This window comes from Epinephelus lanceolatus, chromosome 14 (genome assembly GCF_041903045.1).
Source record: "Epinephelus lanceolatus isolate andai-2023 chromosome 14, ASM4190304v1, whole genome shotgun sequence".
In the NCBI taxonomy this organism is placed as follows: domain Eukaryota; kingdom Metazoa; phylum Chordata; class Actinopteri; order Perciformes; family Serranidae; genus Epinephelus; species Epinephelus lanceolatus.
The window spans coordinates 29,387,173-29,407,435 of NC_135747.1; the positions used below are offsets into that span (position 1 = coordinate 29,387,173).

At 42.7% G+C, this 20,263-nt stretch overlaps 1 protein-coding gene across 9 annotated transcripts in view; it reads left to right on the forward strand.

The window, feature by feature from the left end:
* Positions 1–336: 336 nt before the first annotated feature.
* mcf2lb (mcf.2 cell line derived transforming sequence-like b) overlaps positions 337–20,263 on the forward strand; it is a 54,248-nt gene continuing 34,321 nt past the window's right edge. The window contains exons 1-2 of one of the 9 annotated variants that reach the window (XM_033617626.2): positions 337–828; positions 18,627–18,710. In XM_033617626.2, coding sequence (XP_033473517.2) covers positions 672–828; positions 18,627–18,710 — 241 coding nt within the window. In that variant the 5' untranslated portion in view covers positions 337–671. Of the gene's footprint in view, positions 829–1,176; positions 1,404–5,323; positions 6,004–18,626; positions 18,711–20,263 lie in introns of those variants that run through there. The other 8 variants (XM_078174594.1, XM_078174593.1, XM_078174586.1 and 5 more) reach the window with 8 other exon arrangements.

Consider the following 20,263-nt stretch of genomic DNA (forward strand, 5'->3'; position numbering starts at 1 on the left):
GCTGTTCGTGTCCACCTCAAAGTTATAGTGCTGAAGTTTTTAAATTTTCATGCCTTCCTGGCTCACCAGGAATAAATGCATGAAAGAATCTGGGGAGGTGGAAAGAGGCAAAGAAAAGGCAGATTAGTTAAGGAGTAGGGGAATATAATTAGCCTGAGCAGCAGAAGGGGATTTGTGCTCCACCGGCTGCCCTCTGCTCCAGCCCCAGGGGGGGGGCTGGAGCAGGCTCTGAGCCGGCAATAGTTGCACTTGTGACAAGGCATGCGTGTGCATCAGCAAGAGTGTGATTTTGTGCAGAGCAGAGCCGGGCCCATTCTCACCTTCAGTGTGAACACCGTTTGTTTCAGAAGGTTGTGCAGACAGTGACTCAGCTGTTTTTACTCCTGCACTGCTGTTTCCTCGAGTCCCCAATGTGGCTCTGCAGAGGACACTGGGCTCCACTTGTATGTAGCCAATGCAGAAATCTCCTCAGAGGATGCATGTGAGAGCACGTCAGCTTGGTTCAGAGTGACCTAGCTCGTTACAACAAAAGAAGGTTCTTCCCATGCCTGCATTTGGGGGCAGCAGTTTGGAGTCTATTAGAGTGTGCAGCGGAGCTTTGCAGGTGCAGCGAGGGGGTCTCTCTGGATGAGAGAGTTTGTTTGAGTGTGTGAGACCAGCAGGCTGCTCTCATGTCTCTGCATGAGTTTCTGCGGGAGGGAGGTGAGGCGTCGTACCGGATCGTGAACCGGCTCAGTAATCTGATCCAGAACCTGGACATCTCTGGACTGGGCTCTACTTTCCCTTTCAGCCCCGCCAGCCGCAGGAACTCCTGGAGAGGCTGGGATGGTAAGAGGAAGGGAGAGTGTATGTGTGTGTGTGTGTGTGTGTGTGTTAGTGTGCTTACATACAGCTTTCCAGTGCTCATAGGACTACATGCCTATGTATGTGTGAGTGTGTGTGTGTGTGTGTAATATATTCCTGACTGAAGCCCTGGCCAGAGTTCTGCAGGGCATCACGCCCAGACCCTCACACACAGTGTTTCCTGTGGGCTTCCCTTGCTCCCCACTGGGTTGTCTCTGTGTCTTTGTGTGTGTAACAGTTTGTGTCTGTGTGTGTGTGAGAGTGCGTGACTACGCAGCTTAAACAGCCGCCTCAGTTTCCAACATACAGATCTCCGCAGCTGCATTGATATTTTTTTCCGTAGCAGTAACAGATTCTTCAGCAAATGCAGAAATTGCAGCAACCAGCATCTTCCCGGCAGACGCGATGGTGCAAAGGAGTGGGAACTGCTGATTAAAGCTGCTGAGTTTTCAAGTTGGTGTCCTGTCGACCAGACTGTTGCCACTTTGAGACCTTGGTTTTTTCCACTGCATAGAAAAAGACTTTCACAGGTCTCACTAACACGCAGGGAGGAAAGCATGGTGAGGAAAGCCAAGAGGAGTGCTTCTCAGTGGGATAGTGGGATGCCAATGGTCCCGCTAAAGCCTCGTGAGTCAGGAGACGTATGGATGGTATTTTTTGTGTCTCTCTGTGTCGTCAGGATGCTTGTGTATTTTCTTTGTGTCGAAAATCTGATCTATCTTTGTCTCTTGCTGAGGTTGTCATCAGATATTTCTGTTTGCTCTGTCCCTGGATGAAGGTCATGTTGAAAGCTAAGCTGTGCCCAGCACTTATGGATTGTATATGTGTGTGTCTGCATATGTGTTGGCATGCCGGGACTCCACATAATGCATGTGCATGTTTTTCTTGTCTGCTTTGCCTGTCTGTACCACACGCTGTGTAGCTTCAGGGAAGGTTTTCATTCCTCCCCAGCTCTGTTTAAGTCATTAGCCATGAGGTGAATTCATACAAGAGAGGAACTATGTTGTTGATCCAGCAGTTGTTTGGTTTTACAGGCTGAGGTCTGCCTGATACAAAACAAAAATCTGGGGAAGCAGGGAGCTTTTGTTGATATTTTAAGTCTTTTCAGAGTATTTTTTGTGTGGTTGCTTGCAGTTGTAGGATACTCACATGAAAACATTGATCTGCAAGTTTTTCCACCTACAGCTGATTTTTAAAATGATCACAGAGGAGGCAGAAACGACACTGTGCTGTTTCCAGAGCAACCTAATTGTCTCCAAAAAGTGTTAATGTATCAACTTGTTTCATGATGCCACTTATTTGTGAAACTGAATCACAGACAGTTGTGTCATGTCGTTTTATTTAGACTATACTCCCATATTACAACTGCTTCTTTTGTGCAATCTTTATGACATCTGTCAATGTAAACATAGAAAGTACTGTATGTTCTACAAATTGTAAAGTGAGTGAACTTGTGACTTGGGGCCATACAAACAAGACTGACTTGACTTGAGGACATGTAATGAGTGATTTAAACACACATTTGACAGTGTTTGTGGAAAACCAGTTGCTACAGTGATGCACCTTTATGCTGCTTCACTACCAGAAACTAAACTTAAACATGACTAGGGCTGCCCCTGACTAAGAATTTTCCTAGTTGACCAATAGTCGTCATTTAAAGCCATTAGTCGACTAGTCGCCTGCATGTTTACGATGTTAATTTAATTATCCATCCATCTTCTAACCGCTTCATCCTCTTGAGGGTCGCGGGGGGCTGGAGCCTATCCCAGCTGACATTGGGCAAGAGGCGGGGTACACCCTGGACAGGTCGCCAGACTATCGCAGGGCTGACACATAGAGACAGACAACCATTCACACTCACATTCACACCTGCGGACAATTTAGAGTCACCAATTAACCTGCATGTCTTTGGACTGTGGGAGGAAGCTGGATTACCTGGAGAAAACCCACACTGACACGGGCAGAACATGCAAACTCCGCACAGAAGAGCTCCCACACCCGGGATCGAACCAGGAACCCTCTTGCTGTGAGGCGACAGTGCTAACCACCACACCACCGTGCTGTCCCTAATTTAATTACTAAATGATATATTTTGGGCAGGGCAACACAATGGTTTGAGTTGAAGGTGTGAGAAAGAATAGTATCAGGAACATTGTTAACACTGTGCTACATTACAGAGAAATACAAAACCGTACTAATGAACCTTCATTAATATAGGCCTATATTTTATCTACAAGTGCACGTCACACACTGAGCGAGCTGGCTGTTAATGACGCTGTGGGCTAATGGGCATGTAGCTACTTCCATGTTTCAGATGATACGTCATGTTTGTAGTCGACCAATGAAGATGAGTTTACATATCACCTTGGGTTCGTTCTTCACCTTCTCAAAATGATCCCACACTTTGAATTTCCTGCCCGACATGTTATTAACTAGCCTGTGGAATAACCGCAGGTACCAGCCCTGGAAATTAGAGGCCGTACACATGCCGCGTCTTTAACTGCCTGGAAAACATGAGGTCGGGTGCTGGACGCTACTCTTGTCCCTTTTTTGTGCCAGCTTTAAAGAGTACGGCGACAGGTTGCGTCTGAGGTTGCCAAACACCATATCATAGCCTGTTTACCTGAAATCCTGAGTGCAGAGCTGATCTTCTTCCAAGTGCTGTTATCGGACTAATGACCTTTCTGGTCGACTATTAGGGTCCAGCCCTAACATTACAAATTACCAAAGAACTATAGTCTTGAAGCTTCTCAGAAGGTAACTATTTTGAGCATTTTGCATTTTCGGTCATGGCAGGTGTGCACAGAATGTAAGCACACAGTTATGCATCAAACATAACTGCCGCAGCTTTGTCATCGTTAGGAGACAGTTAGGAATTTGAAAATGCCAGCTATGTTAGAATTAATTAAAGTTACATGAATGCAAACTGCAGCACTCTTTGTTCAGGAGCTTACTGATAATTTGGTACCGACCAGTAAGCTCCTGGACAAAGAGTGCTGCAATTTGCATTCATGTAACTTGTCCAGGAGCTTACTGATAATTTGGTACTGACCAGTCAGGAGCTGGGACCAATTTAGTACCAGTTATCCATGCCTGTCCCTCAGTACAATGCTTTACTGTTGGACAGTTTTATATTTTTTGTTCCAAACATTACTTTCCCTAACCTGGTGCCTACATTACCCACAATACAACTGATTCAGGTGTGTTATGTTAGCAGCTAATGTAGCCTTGAGCTATTAGCCTCAAGCAGAGATGAGGAGCAGGCTAAAGGGGTCTAGTAAACTCTTTTCTTTCTGCACCCCAAAGGTTTTTATTTATTTTTACACTTGCTGTCTTCAGACCAAATCGAAGCTTTCTCAAGTCACAACATTTTTCTAATCTGATTTCTTGCTGGACCCACAAAAGGCTTCACTGAACAGAAAAAACAGAAAACCATAAAAGGGTCATGTCTTGCAATGTGTCTTTCCTTCAGGGTTCTTTATGTTAAACACATCTTTTTCTGGCATTTTGTGATGACTAAGAATTTCTGATGGACGCATCTCCGAGTATATTTGCTACACTAGTTGCTTTCAGTGTCGGTGCTCACTTATTGGCTTTATGTGACAGCACAACGAATCAGTGTCTCTAAATGAGACTGTGAGTTGATCAGCGATCTGTCCTTTTGTTTGACCCTCTTGTTCACTTTGAGTTGTGCAGCTCTGCAACCTAATGGCTCTCGTGTTTATCTCTCAAGGTTTATGACACTGATAACCTCGTGCTTGCCCTTGGTCATAGAGCAAACGCGTGTTAAACTCAATGCCCCACCCAAACACAGGACACACTTAACACAACCAACATCTCTGCTTGTATATGTAGATAACGACAGAATTAGCAGACAGAATAGTGTCTATTAGCTCTTTTGGCTGAAATATATCTTTTATACAACTCACTGAAATGGAATCTAAATTGCCACATTCTGTTAAGAAACAGTGTCTGTCTTTGAGAGGTCTCATTAGAATTAAGTCTTTCAGTAAGTTCGTAAGAATGGGGTCTTTTGTAAACAAGAATAGGGGCTTTGAATGGATACAGTCTGTGAATGGTTAAATGGGGATGCAGGCAGTGTTTGAATGGGCTGGTCAGAATGGAAGCTTTGTACTTTTAGTCCACATCTCCTGAGATAAGGCAGACGAAGAGCGAGAGCTTTGTTGGCCTAGGTAAATGAATGCTGGGCACAGGGGTGATAGCTGGAGTCTCTACCTAACCCATGTGACACAACAGGGCATGACATAACTTAGCATGCGTGGCTTTTTTTCTGTGTCTGACTACAGTGTCATAACTAGATCTCTTTTTAGAGGTCAGTCTTTTATTAGCAGGTTGGAGGCATTGCTGTTCAACCAGGTGGGGTCAGGTCATTGTCTTTTTAAAGGGGAGGGAAAAGGGTAGCTGGGTGAGCAGGGAGGGTGGGGTCGAGTGCTACACTGTGGCTTTTGTCTACAGGGAAGGTAACCTGAGGTTGCAGGAGGAAGTCCCCGCAGTCACTGAGTGACGTCCTGCAGGCTGTAGAGCACCTGCAGCCTGACAGGGAGCGAGAGGCTGAATGTGGCGTCTGGTGAAAGGTGGAGTCAGAATGAGAGGGGAATTGTTAAGGTGATACCTTTTTGCAAAGCTGCATGGAACAAGTGTTGGAGAAGAGGATCGAAGAGGACATAGACCAGGAGAGCAGGATGGGGGGTGAGGAGATGGGTGATTCAGGGTTCTTGATGGAAGAGGAGTTAGACGTTGAGTTAGACTCCGGGTTTTGCATGGAAGTGGACTCGGACCTGAGTTTAGCAGGACAGGTGAGCTTAGACTCAGATGGACAGCTAGAGATAGAGGGGTTGGACTGGTTTGTGATTACAGGACACACAGATTCTCTAAGCGAGGGAAGTCCAGGAGGAGATGAAGGTAGTGAAACCCAGGAGAAAGCTGAGATTGAGGCAGATTCAGGGTCAATGGAGAGCGGAGAGACTAAAGCGGAGAGAGGGGAAGAGATGGATGGTCAAACCGAAGAGGTCAAAGAGGAAGAGGGAGTCTTGGATGTGTGTTTGTGCCCCGTGGAGGAGAGTGGGGGTCAAGTACGCATCTCTCTGGAGGAGGTGGAAAGATACTACAGATTTTCGCGCTGCTGCCACCGGCTGTGTGGTAGGTGTCAGATGTTTTATTATGTACTCTCAGCTTTTTTTGTATGTGTTATGTGTGAGTCTTTCTTTCACCATGCTGTATTTACAGTGTTTCTGTGGGCAGTTTTACCCTAGTGTTACTTTGGTAACATCACAAATTGGTTCGTCCACCTGCCCTCTACCTTTGCTCTCACCTAGATCCCTTCCCTTCTTTGTTGTCATTGAAATCTTGAGTCCATTTGGCTGCAAAGTTTCACTTGATGTCTATTTTAAGTCTACCACAAATAGAGGAAACTACAACAAACTATGAATCACAGACGCTCTGTGGCCATCTGCGTTGGTTGTATGTACATATGTGGGATCTGGCATAGATAACAATGTGATAATGATCAACAGTGATGCACTGCAGCACTATATTTAGACAGGACCACTGGTAAATGCATTTCTGTTCATGAACAGGGCTTGTTGAGTTGGCGCAGAACAGAAGAGACAACTGTTTGTCTATTCAGTATACAGTATCTCTGCAGGGATTTAGATTTTTTTTTAGCATTTTCCATGATTCATTTCCAACTTTTTCCTAGTTTATGTTTTTTGTTGATCAGTGGTCACATTTGTAGAGCTGTCCTGAATACAATTAATGGGGCTTTGAAGTTCACTAGGGGGGAAAACATAAGCTGATACACTTTAGTCAAACTTGCAGTCATAATTTATGTACTTTGCTATCATTGTAATTATGAGTCTAATGACAGACGAGGACAAAAATTGCACTTGAAGCGAAAACAGCTTCAAAATGTGCAATAATCACATCAAATAAATTACAGCTAAATCCCATATAAACACATTAGCTCATATGTAGCCCTATAAACAAATGAACAAATAAATAAACTGTAGCCTATGCCAGTATCAAATAGTATTGGATTACTATTTCTCATTTCATGGGCTGTTTGGATTTAAAACAAAACAAAACATTCAAAGACTGATTTGGACATTGATAACCATTGCACTGGTCCAAGCTTCAAAGCGTTTGTGGAAACTCTACTTATTTCTTTATTGGGTGATTGAAGACCAAGCAGAGCAACATAATTGTTCATCGTCACCTCAAACATGCCTTTTTTAACCCTTGTCTGAACTCTCTCACCCCTGATATTATATGGACTCATCTGTCACTGCTCAGCCCTGGTTAGTGCTTTGCTTTGTTATTGTCACTTCCCCTCCATGACCATGACTGTAAGCCCCTTATTCCCACTCGTTGCCCTCCCCCATCTCTCTGTTTGTGGGAGCCTGCTCTGTTCCCGCCTTCTTTACCCCCCAACTCTGACCTGTCCAATACTCTGAACACAAACTATAACCAGAATAATTTAAGGTTTCTTGTAAGAGGGGAACTTAAAACAGGAGATAAACTTTTATTATATGCTTTTATTATTTCTAAATCATTAACAAGTCAATAACTAGCATGTTTCATAGTTTATACATTTTGTTTTGGTCCACTGTTTCTGGCCTGATGAACTCGGGCTTCAGGCTTCTGCTGTAGTCCGGTTTAATCTGTGTCAGTAGAGGCAAGCAGTCCAGGTGTGTGACTGTGACCCACTAATGTTTGACTCGTCACCCACAAACGTGAGCATGAGTGGACAGTAATCCCCATCGTTAAGCCTTCTAAAGAACATTAGCGTCTCAGCCAGCAGGTGGTGTGTATATGTGCCGATGTGTGTGTGTGTGTGTGTGTGTGTGTGTGTGTGTGTGTGTGTATAAGAAATGTTGGAGTAACGTTGTGTTTGTTCAGGGAGTATATTTTCTCATTAGCAAAGTCAGTAACTCTTGGTAAAGAACAGAAAATGTGCTTTAATTCAATTATTGTAGTAGCAGGGAAAGGTAAGATGTTGATCAGTAGTGTTTATGGGAACATTAAAACAGCAAATACTTAAGTATCTTCCAGTCATTGACCATGTAATACGATACAAAAGTAATTTGAGCCCTTTTTGTCATTGAGCACAGTAATTCTTGTTTTCCAGTTGGGAGGATGTATCCTATTTGCGCCAATATACAAAGACTGAGTTTCAATTAGACCACCTCCTGGACAGTAGTGCATTTCTATAAGATAGTTCTAAAGGTACAAGGGGGTCCAACACCCAGTACTAGCCAAGTATACCCAATAGCATGGCTGGTACCAGCACTTTCTGAGGTACACCTTGCTAGTACCAGGTTGGACTCCATTTTGTCTTCAGACCTGCCTTAATTCTTGGTGTCATAGATTCAACAAGGTGCTGGAAACATTCCTTAGATATTTTGGTCCATATTGACATGATGGCATCACACAGTTGCTGCAGATTTGTCGGCTGCACATCCATGATGAGAATCTCCCGTTCCACCACATCCCAAAGATGCTCTATTGGATTGAGATCTGGTGACTGTGGAGGCCATTGGAGTACAGTGAACTCACTGTCATGTTCAAGAAACCAGTTTGAGATGATTTGAGCTTTGTGACATGGTGCGTTATCCTGCTGGAAGTAGCCATCAGAAGATGGGTACACTGTGGTCATAAAGGGATGGACACGGTCAGCAACAATACTCAGGTAGGCTGTGGTGTTTAAACCATGCTCAGTTGGTACTAAGGGGCCCAAAGTGTGCCAAGAAAATATCCCCCACACCATTACACCACCACCACCAGCCTGAACCGTTGATACAAGGCGGGATGGATCCATGCTTTCATGTTGCTTACGCTAAGAACAGGTGTACCTAATAATGTAGCTGATACACACACATTTTTTAACATGTACCTGTCCTTTTATAAGATCAGTGTGACATCACCGATACCTGCTGATTGGAAAGGACACTTGAGTGGTTTCACTGCCTGTTTTGTGAGAAATACAGTAGTATCTGAAACTGTCTCATCTCTGTCCAATAGCCAGAGGGGTGTTAATGATTGTATAATACTGTGTAAACAGTGCCTGGAAGTGTTTGGAAGGAGGTCAAGAAAAGAGGAGAGGCAGGAAAGGAGTAAGTGACCAAAAAGTGACTGAAACTCAAATCTGGCATCATCCAGGAGGGGGGGGTTTTCAGTAACAGAATACCCTATACCAGCTATAGCTAATCTGGGTGGGGGGTTGGTTTTGATATGTGTGGGAGTTGCTGGGGGCAAGGTGTGGCCAGTTGAGTAAGTGAGGCTGGGTCAAAAAGTGGGAACCGATGGAGGTTTCTGTGTGAACTTGATTCCATGAGGAGCGTGTGAGTGCCTGTGAGCGCTCTGCAGATGGCTAGACAGTTGCAGCTTTGTGTCCTTGGGCAGTGAGTGGCCATTAATAACATGGGAACACTACTTTACCAAGCTGCAAACATCAAAGATATGGTCATTTATCTGGTCTCATTTTTACTTGCCAGATGGTTGAGGAGCCATTTGCTTCACACACCCTTGCTTGAGGTTAAATTGATATAAAAGAGAAGAGTAAAAGGAAGTTGTGTTTCAAATAACATATGTAGATATCTGTCAGTCAGCTGTCCCTAATCAATATATGTTAGCCACAGATGTTATCAGAAATAGTATCCGATCAATAGAGGAGAAGGTGGATACTCTGTATAGGTTTGATATGATTAAATGATTTGATTCTGAGGTCAGATCATTTTTCCTGGAGAAATAAAAATGAAAACAGAACTTGGCACAGTTCACAAGGCTGTGCGATCAATAATGTTTGTCTAGCTGCAGGTAGGCTTTTAATTTATAATAGATGAACTCATGCAACCTTTGCCATATTACAAACAGATGCATTTCTTGAAGAGGGAGTGTAATTGATTTGCACTTCAGGTCATGACAGGTGGCGTCAGTTCCAGTTTTGCACCTGCCAACTGTGTTATCAACCTGTGTATGAAAGGCACAGTTTACAAGATATTATTCACATGCCTATGTGACCATCTCTTTGTCTTTGTGTTCATGGACGTGGTAGAACAGTGTAATCTGTGTGTCAGCCTCAGAGGTCTCCTGCTGTCACACAAGATTTAAAACCACCTGCTTCAGTGAACAGAAGCTGCAGAGGAGCATTTGTGATGTCATAAACTTGGCAAAGGTGTCGTGATGTCCTTTAGCTCCTCTCTGTCTTCTGGTAGTGCGTTCATAAACTCAAAGGCCCTGAAAAAACCCTATGATGCTGTATAACCCCCTTTATACCCAATAATGCAACAATACACAATATGTGTCAACTGTGTCCACACTGAGATGTGATTAAGATCTAATCAAAACATACTATTAATCAACACTCCAGTTGTACTCGTCACAGCTGGCACTATTGTTGGTGGAGTCTGTGCTAATGTTTGCATCTGCAGAATTTCTGATATCCAAAAATTAGAGCTATTGTTGTCCTTGGCTTTTCTGTTTCATGTGTTGAAATGTTTGTTGACATTGCAGCCATGACCATTTGCCCATTTCCCAACGCCACTGCACTGATAAAAGGCTGAGTTGCAGCATGAATTGCCAGGTTTTTCTTGAATACTTTGGTCGGACCAAATTTAAAGCAGACACTTGATCTTGTTTTGACTCCATCCACGAGTGTCTTGAACATCCATAAGCTTTCTTGCTGCTGTCTTACTGGTGCCATAGCTCGCTAACTGGCTAATGGCTGCTGCTTCTCAGGTTTGGAACAGCTGCAATGACATACATACCGTAAAACTTCAATTAAAAGCCTAGTCTTAATTAAACACACAGTCCCTTTTACTAGCCACATTTCGACAAATAAAGGCCTCTCTCAATTAGACACTTTTGTCAGTATGGAGATGCTACCGATCGTTAGCTTGGTTAGATTCCCCACAACTTAACTGTTCAGTTCATTTTACTGACACCATGAGCACCAGAGGAGACTGTAAAAAAAAAAACAACAAAAAAAAAAAACGGTGGCCTTCTTTCTCTGAAGCTGTCAAAGTCAGAATATGTGTCAATTCCTCAATTACCCAGTAAGTTATTCATTTATCTTTAGTCCACAAGGGTCCTCAGATCAAAATAATCAAAGGGGTTTTTCATAAAAATCAATCCAAGTTGTGAGTATTGTTTTAACAGGATAAAGTGGTGTTGTGTCAGTATGCCGGGTGCTGTAATCCTCTCTGATGCTATGTATGTCAGAGCTAGATCAAATAAAAAATTCATATTTGATGTTATTCAAAGCCTAATTTTTATACACGTAATATTCATACTGGTTCAAATAAACAATTTGATCATATTTCCCAACTTTGCTGAGCAACAGTTTTGTGTAAAAGGAATTAAAGGCCTGTTCCATATAGAAGGCTGTCCCAAATTTAGGCCTGTTAAGGTTGATGATTTAAGCAAATAATAGCCTGGGCTACTAATGGAAGTTTTACGGTAGTTGTTGAATGTGGATTGAAAACATAGGTGTATTTTAACTTGTGTTCAGTGAGGTCAGGACATGTCCCTGACCACTTCTGAAGGTGGTTCGGCCATCGGATCAGAATCCGTGCCTTTGGGTGTGTTTACACTTGTACTTTGATGTGGTCAAGCTCTTTCTGATTGCAATTCGATCACCCGAAACAACTTTGAATGCAAGGCGTTAAGGGGTTCTGTGCATCTCCCATATAGCATCACTGTTCTCCAGTAACTTCCTATCATCTACCTGTGGTCCTTGACTCAGACTTATTCAGCAGCTACTTTTTAATGATATATCAAGTATGAGGTCATTTGTGTCTTAGCAACTACTCAAAATTTTCTGTTTCCACTTCCTGTTTTTGATGACTTTTCGCGCTTGCTGCTATAGATGCACTTATAAATTGCATTGGACAGAAGTGTTTCCTAAATGAATGTAATGTAATTTAATCACCATTCCAGTCAAGGTGGCACATGAAGGTGTTTTAAATGTTTACTGGTTGGTAGGAATGTGGTCTAAAATCTTAAGGTTTGGTCTGTAAAATGGTTTAGAGTAATGTTAAATGTAAGAGTAGTAGTCCATGCAAAAACAGAGGTATGATCCTTTAAGTCACCTGAGTATCTAAAACCTTTGATTGATGTTGTTTAGACACAACAGGCATGGCACCATCTGGTCTCAGAGGAAAAAGGTTTAAAGGAGGCAAGAGACTGAAAATGCCAGAGCAAGAAGACACACTTGAATGAACCCTGTCCTCAAACAGTTTGTGTGTGTGTGAGAGAGAAAGAGAGAGAGAGAGAGAGAGAGAGAAATGAACGTCAGTGTACTGATACCCTAAGGCCAAGTCACCTGATAGTTCCCATTGCCAAACAAAGAGTTAACAGCGAGACTTCTTGGTTTGTTTGAACTGGAGTCGGAGGAGGGTTCAAAGTAAAAGGGCTGTGCCTGTAAAAAGACAGACAGTCAGGATAACATACAGAGCAAAGAGGGGAACGACATCCAAAGCAATGATGGATATTTCACGATACTGTGGGATGGACTGAGCTCCAGTGAGTTTGAAGCAAGACTAGGTGGATGTGCTTTGACCTGAGCCTGATGTCACAGGGCAGGTAGGATGCCATACAGGGAAAGTTGTTGGGACAGAAAAAGTATTCATCCATGTCCTTTATCAGTATAGTTAATGATATCTGATATCTGATCTGACTGATAGACCATATGTGTTTTTGGTATGATTGATGACAGACAATTGCCAGACAAATAAAAAGAAGGCATAGACTCTACTTGTTATCTATAAACTGTATGTAAACTGTACACTATCTTTTAAAGTAGCCATGAGCAAAAGTCCTCTGATTTCATATAATGTTTAGGGACAGAAGAGCCTGGTTGTAGGAGCCAGCTTCTACATCAGTCTCAATCCAAAGTCTTCGAAATCCGGAGCTTGAGCAGTGACTTGCAGCACCAAAAACCAACAAAAAAAGGTGTCCTTTAATGTAGTCATGATACGCGGATAGTTGCTGTTGTAATTTAAGGGTGCCCGGAGGCATCAGGAGGAAACGTGGCAAGACAAGGATGATAGTTAAGGCAGCAAAAGTCTGACTAAGGCGGGCGGGCAGGAGGGGTGATGAGTGGGTCCAACAAACACCACCTTTCAGCCAAGAGAGCGGTGCTCACGTCCAGTAAGATTCTTCAGTTTTTTTCCTAAACCCAACCATGTGTGTTTGTTGTTGACAGAAAAATAAAAACGTAAATTCACCGTGTTGTACCAACATGGTACATTTATTTTGAAAGACACTGTATGTAAACGATAAATTTCCTGTGAAAACAGAAGTGTATTTTGAAAGAAGACAATGTATGTGACAGGACACGGTGTCCCAGAATGTCATTAACCAATGCACCCAATGTACCTTTCACATCGTATGTAGACGTGGAAAGTCCATGACCAAACGTCAGTATGTGATGAGGTCGGAGTGAGAATGTGTTGGACAGAAATGTCTTTGTGAGGGGGAAATTTGTGAGTAATTTAATAAACTTAGATACGATATGATATGATATGATATGATACGATACAATATGATATTTTACGGTATGATATAATGAGATGTGATGCGATACAATATGATACGATACTTTACTTTTATACAACTTATGGTAATTTTTTAATCCATAATGGTTATGAGCTTTACAAATATAAATTAAATAACATTTTGAAATCCAAAGAGACATTGACCTTCATAGAAACATGATGTGGTGTTTCTGTATGATTTGCTTCAGGACTACAGAGCAAACACAGCCACGGCTAAGATTAAAAGTCAATATTGCTCTGTTACTCTGACTGCTGTATGTTTGCACCCACGTTTACTGGTTCTGTCACTATGAGACACTCCCCTCCTGTAATCTCCTGACTTTTCGGTCTCTATAGTTTCCCCTTGCGTTGTTTCCTGACAATTTCTCCACATGTATTTTCATGGCTCCAGCCTGTTCTAACTGAGATCGAGTTAAAAATTCAGTTTGTGGATGCAGAAGAGCTACAGCTCTCTAGCTCTGGGCATCTGAGTTGACTGAGAGTGCTTTTATACACAAAAAGTAAAAATAGTAAAGACCTGAAGAGGCCAGCGCTTTGTGTTTTTCATGAACTGTATGTGGTCTTTTAGCTTTAATGACATAGATGACCACAAAGCCCCATTTGGCTGGAACTAGATATAAAATATGCACCTATCTTTAAACATCCGCTCAGCAGATGTGGTCTGTAACTGAGCAACTGGCATCAAATTCTGATGTTCCAGTTCATGGAAAGCATCCTAACACAAATGTTTGCACACCAAAAATGCCCCGAGGATCGATACTGGAAATGACTTTACCTCACTGCAGCTTCTCACAGCAGTATCTGACCACAATGTAATCGTATTATCCTCAGGCGTCTCACTATGATGTCTTTGTTTTAAGAAACTGATCACAGACAGCTGTTTAGTTCAGTGAGACATGAAGCTGATGAAACAGCACTGACCTCATACATCTTGTTTTCTTCTGGGGTATTAAAAAAGGAGGGGATGTATGTGTGTTGTGTTTATGAATGTTCAAGTGGCTGCATGAATCCAGTGAAACAAATGTGAGTGATGTGAATGTTTATTTGTGCTTTTAAGGATGAGTAACCTATACAGAAGCCACAGGTGTAAACAGAGAGACACATAGCAAAGCAGCAGCTTTATAATCCTGTAGCAAATAACTGTACTTGTGCCAGTTTTCTGTATTGATCTGTTTTGCCTCTGCGCTGCACAGCTCTCATTTTCAAGTTGAACTGTGGCCAGTTCTCATTCAACAAGCAACACTGAAAAGTTTCTCAAATACAGATCAATGCATAGGCTGCATATTGTACGGGTGCTGTTAATGTTTACCGCATATTCATGAGGCCTAGCAGCTGGCTCACACAGCTGCTTCTCAGTGTAACCTACATCTTTTACACAGTCATTTTGATGCAGTAAATATCTCTAATTATGCTTTGTCATACTACTTACACCAAAATGCCCTGGTATTCACATTATTGTAACAATTACCAACTTGTAATGGTATTCAGTTTAGACAACTTTGTTTATCCCAGAAGGGCAATTCAGTTTTACAGTCTGCCCATACCATACATAAACTCTGACAGATCAATCAGTAGTAGTATGTCAGAGAGATCAATACATGGACAAAAGATGCACATTGGCACCTTGGTTGGTCCCGTGCATACTGACTCACACATTTTGATGATTAACAAAGGTAAACAGTCTGTCTGTGATTGGCCCACTACTGCTACAGCTATAACCCCTACAGTCCTTCATGTGGTAAGGTCGAGAGCAGTGTATTTGACAGAGTTGGCAGTTCAGCGTGCCGAGATGCCACCAAAACAGTCCAAAGTATGGCTACCCAACACATTCTCACTCCGACCTCATCACATATTGAGGTCATGGACTTTCCACGTCTACATACGAAATGCAAGGTTCCCTGGGTGCGTTGATTGTTGACATTCTGGGATGCATGGTAACATGCATTGTCTTCTTTCAAAAAACGTTTACATTCAGTCTCTTTCAAAATAAAGGAGCTACGATGGTACAACACAGCGAATTGACTTTTTTTTTTCCTTCAACAACAAACACACATGGTTAGGTTTACACAGCAAAAACACGTGGTTAGGTTTCGGAATAAAGAACAGGGTTCGGCTTTAGAATTTTACACGACACGAACACCACTCTCTCGGTCAAAGGTTGATGTTTGTTGGACCCATCCACTACCCCTGCTGCCTGCCCCACTTGGACTTGGACTTTTGCTTTTGTCCTTGTCCCGCCGGGTTTCCCCCTGATGCTGCCGGGCACGATTTAACTCTAACAGCAACCGGCTGCGTTGGTTTCTGATGCCGCAAGTCACTGCCCAAGCGCTGGATTTCGATGGCTTAGGAGTGGGACCAGGCCTGGCTATACTACATGCCTGTGGTGTCTGATGGCATTTTACACAAGTGAACGCAAATGATGGGCATCGAATAAAGTTAGAAAAAAAGGTATCATGACATACTCTATTGGTATCAATATCACTTTGAAGGTACTGGTTTTACTCTGTAGGCTAGACTATGAATGTCCCTCTTTGCCCTGTGAGTGTCTGCTGCCTCCAGTTTGATCCCTGGTATAACCAGAACCTCCATCTCCTCCTGCAGTAATGAACCTTAAATCTGATTATTTTAATCCTTATGAGGGAAGTCCAGTCGGGGGATGGAGTGAGGGGACCAACAGAGCCTGTTAATCTATCAGGACTGTGTGTTATCTACAACAGAACAGATCTGTGGGATCAGACTGCAAGTTTCCACTAACCTTAATGTACAGGAACATTACTGTTGTATTTATATTTCCCAGAAAATGTATGCTGAAAGCTTAGATGAAATGGCATTTTGAGAGTATCTTCTTAAGATTTTTTTTGCCATTTTGCCTTTATTTGAAAGGACCGCTTTAGTGAAATCAAACCTGTGGTTGCTGCAGTAAGGACATAGTCTTTGCACATGGTATGCCTGCTCTACCAGGTGAGCTACTGGGCAGCCAGAGAGTATCTACCTTCAGTGCTGTCATGTATTTCAGAGTGAAACAAGATAAGCAGGCAGGATATTAGATTGAGAGGAATTTGATTTGACATTTGAAAAGTGGGTCTGTCATAATAGTGAGGCCATTACGGTGTACACTAATGACATATAGTGGTATCCGTCAGGGAGGGAGAGAGACAAAGCCCAACCTACAGTGTGCTCCATGTAGTTGCTGAAGCAGTCCACTAAAAATGCCTTTTGCATAATCTTGAGCTGTCACAGACACCGCTTTCCTCGGAGTGAATAAATTCTGGCCAAAGGGCCCTTAACTACTAGCCTGGAAATCCAGAACCAAATCTAGAAAGATTTAGGGTCTGGCCATGAGTAATGAAAATGGCCCAACTCGAGGGGCGGCACCAAGCATGCATTTGTAAATATCACTGCATGCAATTGGATAACACTACAACCAATCAGAACAATACACAGGGTGACGTATACGCTTAGCTACCAGCGGAGCTAACTGGTAGTTTACACTCTTGCCGTATCCGGTCGGCAAAACAGCAAAAACATCCTTCTTGAAATGGAAGGATTCGAGCGCCGTCTTCTGTGCCTCTTTTAGAGAAAAAGCCAAGTCTAACTCGTTCATTGTGGCGGCCAAAGCCGTTTCAAACAACTGGTGTTCATCTGTAGCCATCTTGCAATGTTTACTGACTGATTCCAGACTTCGTCGTCGCAGTGCTGTCATCATCTGTTTAGCTCGCCTCTGGCCCGCCTATATCAGATACACCAGTGTGATTGGTGCAGCTTTCATGGGCATAGATAATGAGCATCATTACCGATTGCCAGAGTGACTCGCTGAGCAAATTCAAATTGTGCTCTCGCGAGAACTTTGGCTTTCCAAGGTACTTAACTACAGTATTTTGGGGAAACTAAGACACACACACACACACACACACACTTTTTTGCTAACCAGCTAACTTAAAGATGTAGCTATGGGCTGGAAAGATGCTCTATTCATAGAACTAGGCAGTCTATGCAGCTGAAAGAGGCAAATACTTTTGAGATTGGTGCTATACAACCAGTGAAAACAAAGAAAAAGGACTGTGGCATTTGCGTTTGCTCAAGAGGTCGAAAACGTACAAATGCCAGAATGCACTGTGCTGTACTGGACCAGTAAACGCTCCCACTGGTGGGTGATGTAATGCATGATTAGACGTTTTTTTCCACTGGAAACAATATGGCGGCCCGCTCATAATAAGTGATCTCAAATTATATTTAACCTGTTAGCTTGAATATGTTTCTGAAAACATGTGAGGCGTGAAATGGGCAACGCAGTAACAGAATCTTGCTTCGTATTTGATCAGCACTGCTTAGCTTTATCATCTGATCTCCATTTTGACTCTATAGGAGATGATTGATGAGTCGATGTCATGATATTATTGGTTGAAACTGACCCTTTCACTAAGTCCCGCCCCTTTGTGATGGTCCGTCAAGCTGTCAGAGTAAGCATGGAGCCCACACTGTAACTAACTGCACTCCCTGAAGAAATATTATCATATTTTTGGAGAAATGAAGCAGTGATTCCAGAGAGAAGCAGACAGAGGGCTCTACAGTCTGTGTTTGAAGGATATATCCAGGATGTCAAACTGACTCAGCAGCAACAACAGGTTAAAAAGACAAAGACAGTTAGAAGCTAAAGCCGAACTATAGGCTACAGATCACAGTGTAAAAGTGAACCACCACATCACTGCTGATCACCACACAAGACAATGAATATAAAGGGAAACTTTGCTGATATTGAACCAGCTGTGTGGCATCGCAGTGTGTGCAGATGAACGGCAAGCTATGTTATAATTGGCTGGTCTGCATCGGGGGCGGGACTTGCTGAAGAGTTAATTGGTTGGTATTACATAAGTACACGCCATATTTTGTTTTTAAGAAAGAAAACATTTTTGGCACATACTGTTAAACAGGTGCACAGCTTGACTGGGGACGTGATCTTAAAGGGTTAAAAAAGCATTTTTCATTTAATCAACTTTACGTTTGAATCTTGCATCTCTGTAGCAAGTGTGGGAAAGCAGCTTGTTATATTGCCTACAGTGTATTAGCTGCTGGTGTGTGTGTAAAAGGTGCCAGATAAATCCAAACAAACAGACTCGTGATTAAACAGACCTGAGAAACTGCCTCCAGGCTCCCTCCTCATCTTCAGCTCTGACGTCACTGATGTTTGCCTTTCTGTGTTTTCTCCAGATGAGATCATGCAGCTGGACAGCAGTCCCCTCCGTGCTGCTGACATCACCCCTGACCTCAAGAAGCAGTTTGCCTTCCTCTCAGGTGACTCTTGTAAATCTTTCTCTGTCTGTCTGTGTGTGGGGGGGCGTACAGGGATTTCAACTTATTCACTGTCTGTCAGTTTATTTCTTATTAGCACAGCACTAATCATCTGTCTCGTCCCTGCCACCGGAGGAATCATTTATATTTTAACTACACCACTTGATATTTGCATAGTTAATGTGAACTGTTTTCTCCCGGCAGTTAGGATTTGCTATTCAAATGTCACCTCCCTCTTTTTCCTCTTCGCTGTTCGTCAGGTCTTAGTCCAAATACCCACTGCCTTCCTGCTACTGTTATCGTATCTGTATTTCAGTCACTCCCTCTGTGTGTCTAGTTCATCGTAAAATTCATGTTTTCTATCTTTTTATGACATTTGAGGCACCTCTCCCAGAGATTACCAGATATCTGTGACACCTATTATATCCTCTCTGACAGTACTGTAAATATTCCCAGTGTGTCAGAGGTGACCTTGTGGTGGCAGCAGCGGTCGGGAACCATTTTGCAGACAAATATCTAAGCAGACGTTGAAAGCATGACCATGCACTTGCTGTTGCTATAGTGACGAGAGAAGAAAAGGCAGACAGATTGATATTCCGATCACATGCGCTGACAGAGCAGCTGTTTCACACAGCGAGGAAGAGAGTGTGTGTGTGTATGTAAGACGTGATGAGCGCACCAGTGACTGTGTACAAATGTGTTTCACCTCTTTTTCCTCACATCATTTTTTAGATTTCAGTTTTTTATTTCGTCCTCATTTGTTGTGTCATCTACTATTGAGTCTTTTTTTCTTAAAGGACCCTTAAAACATATTTTCTCCATCTGCTCCTTATCATGAGCGATGGTGAACACACACCTTTCTGCTGACATTAAAACAGTTTTGGTTTATTTTACAGGAGAATTTTAATTTATTCATGTTTTTTCATGTGTCCTCTTCACTAGTTTGAGGTGGGCGGAGCTATAATGAAAGAGATGTCACATGCCTCTGTGCACCAAACAGGGTCATTCTGTGTTAAATCAGATAAGGGTTGTTATTTATATTTTACATTTTGCATACTTTCCTTTAAACCTTAAGGCCCAGACACACCAAAGCGACATCAACTGTTGCATTGCCTCCCCTTGCTTGTGTCTCAGCCAAAAAGTTGCATATGAATAGACCCTTTTAGAGCCAACATCACAGTGATGTCAGTTTGTTAGCTGGAGGCAAAACACTACTCTCCACCACAGGGCTGTAGGCTACATAGGAGTCATAAAATGTCATGGCTCAAAACCAGCCGCCACTGCCCATCGACAAAAAGAAAGACAACTATGGCTAAATGTGATAAGATGGACTGGACGGAGGTGATCATCAAAAATGCTCTTATGTCATATCAGGTTAGGGAGAAAGTATTTCCTGTTGTAGGGATGACTAACGTTATATGTATTAAGGGTTATCATGTCTACCTCATCAGAAACTGGGGAGGTATTAAGAGGAATACTGGATTTCTCCATAATGCTAACTTTTTAGCGCATTAGCTAACGTTAGCTTCGATAGCAAAACTAACCGGAGGAAACTG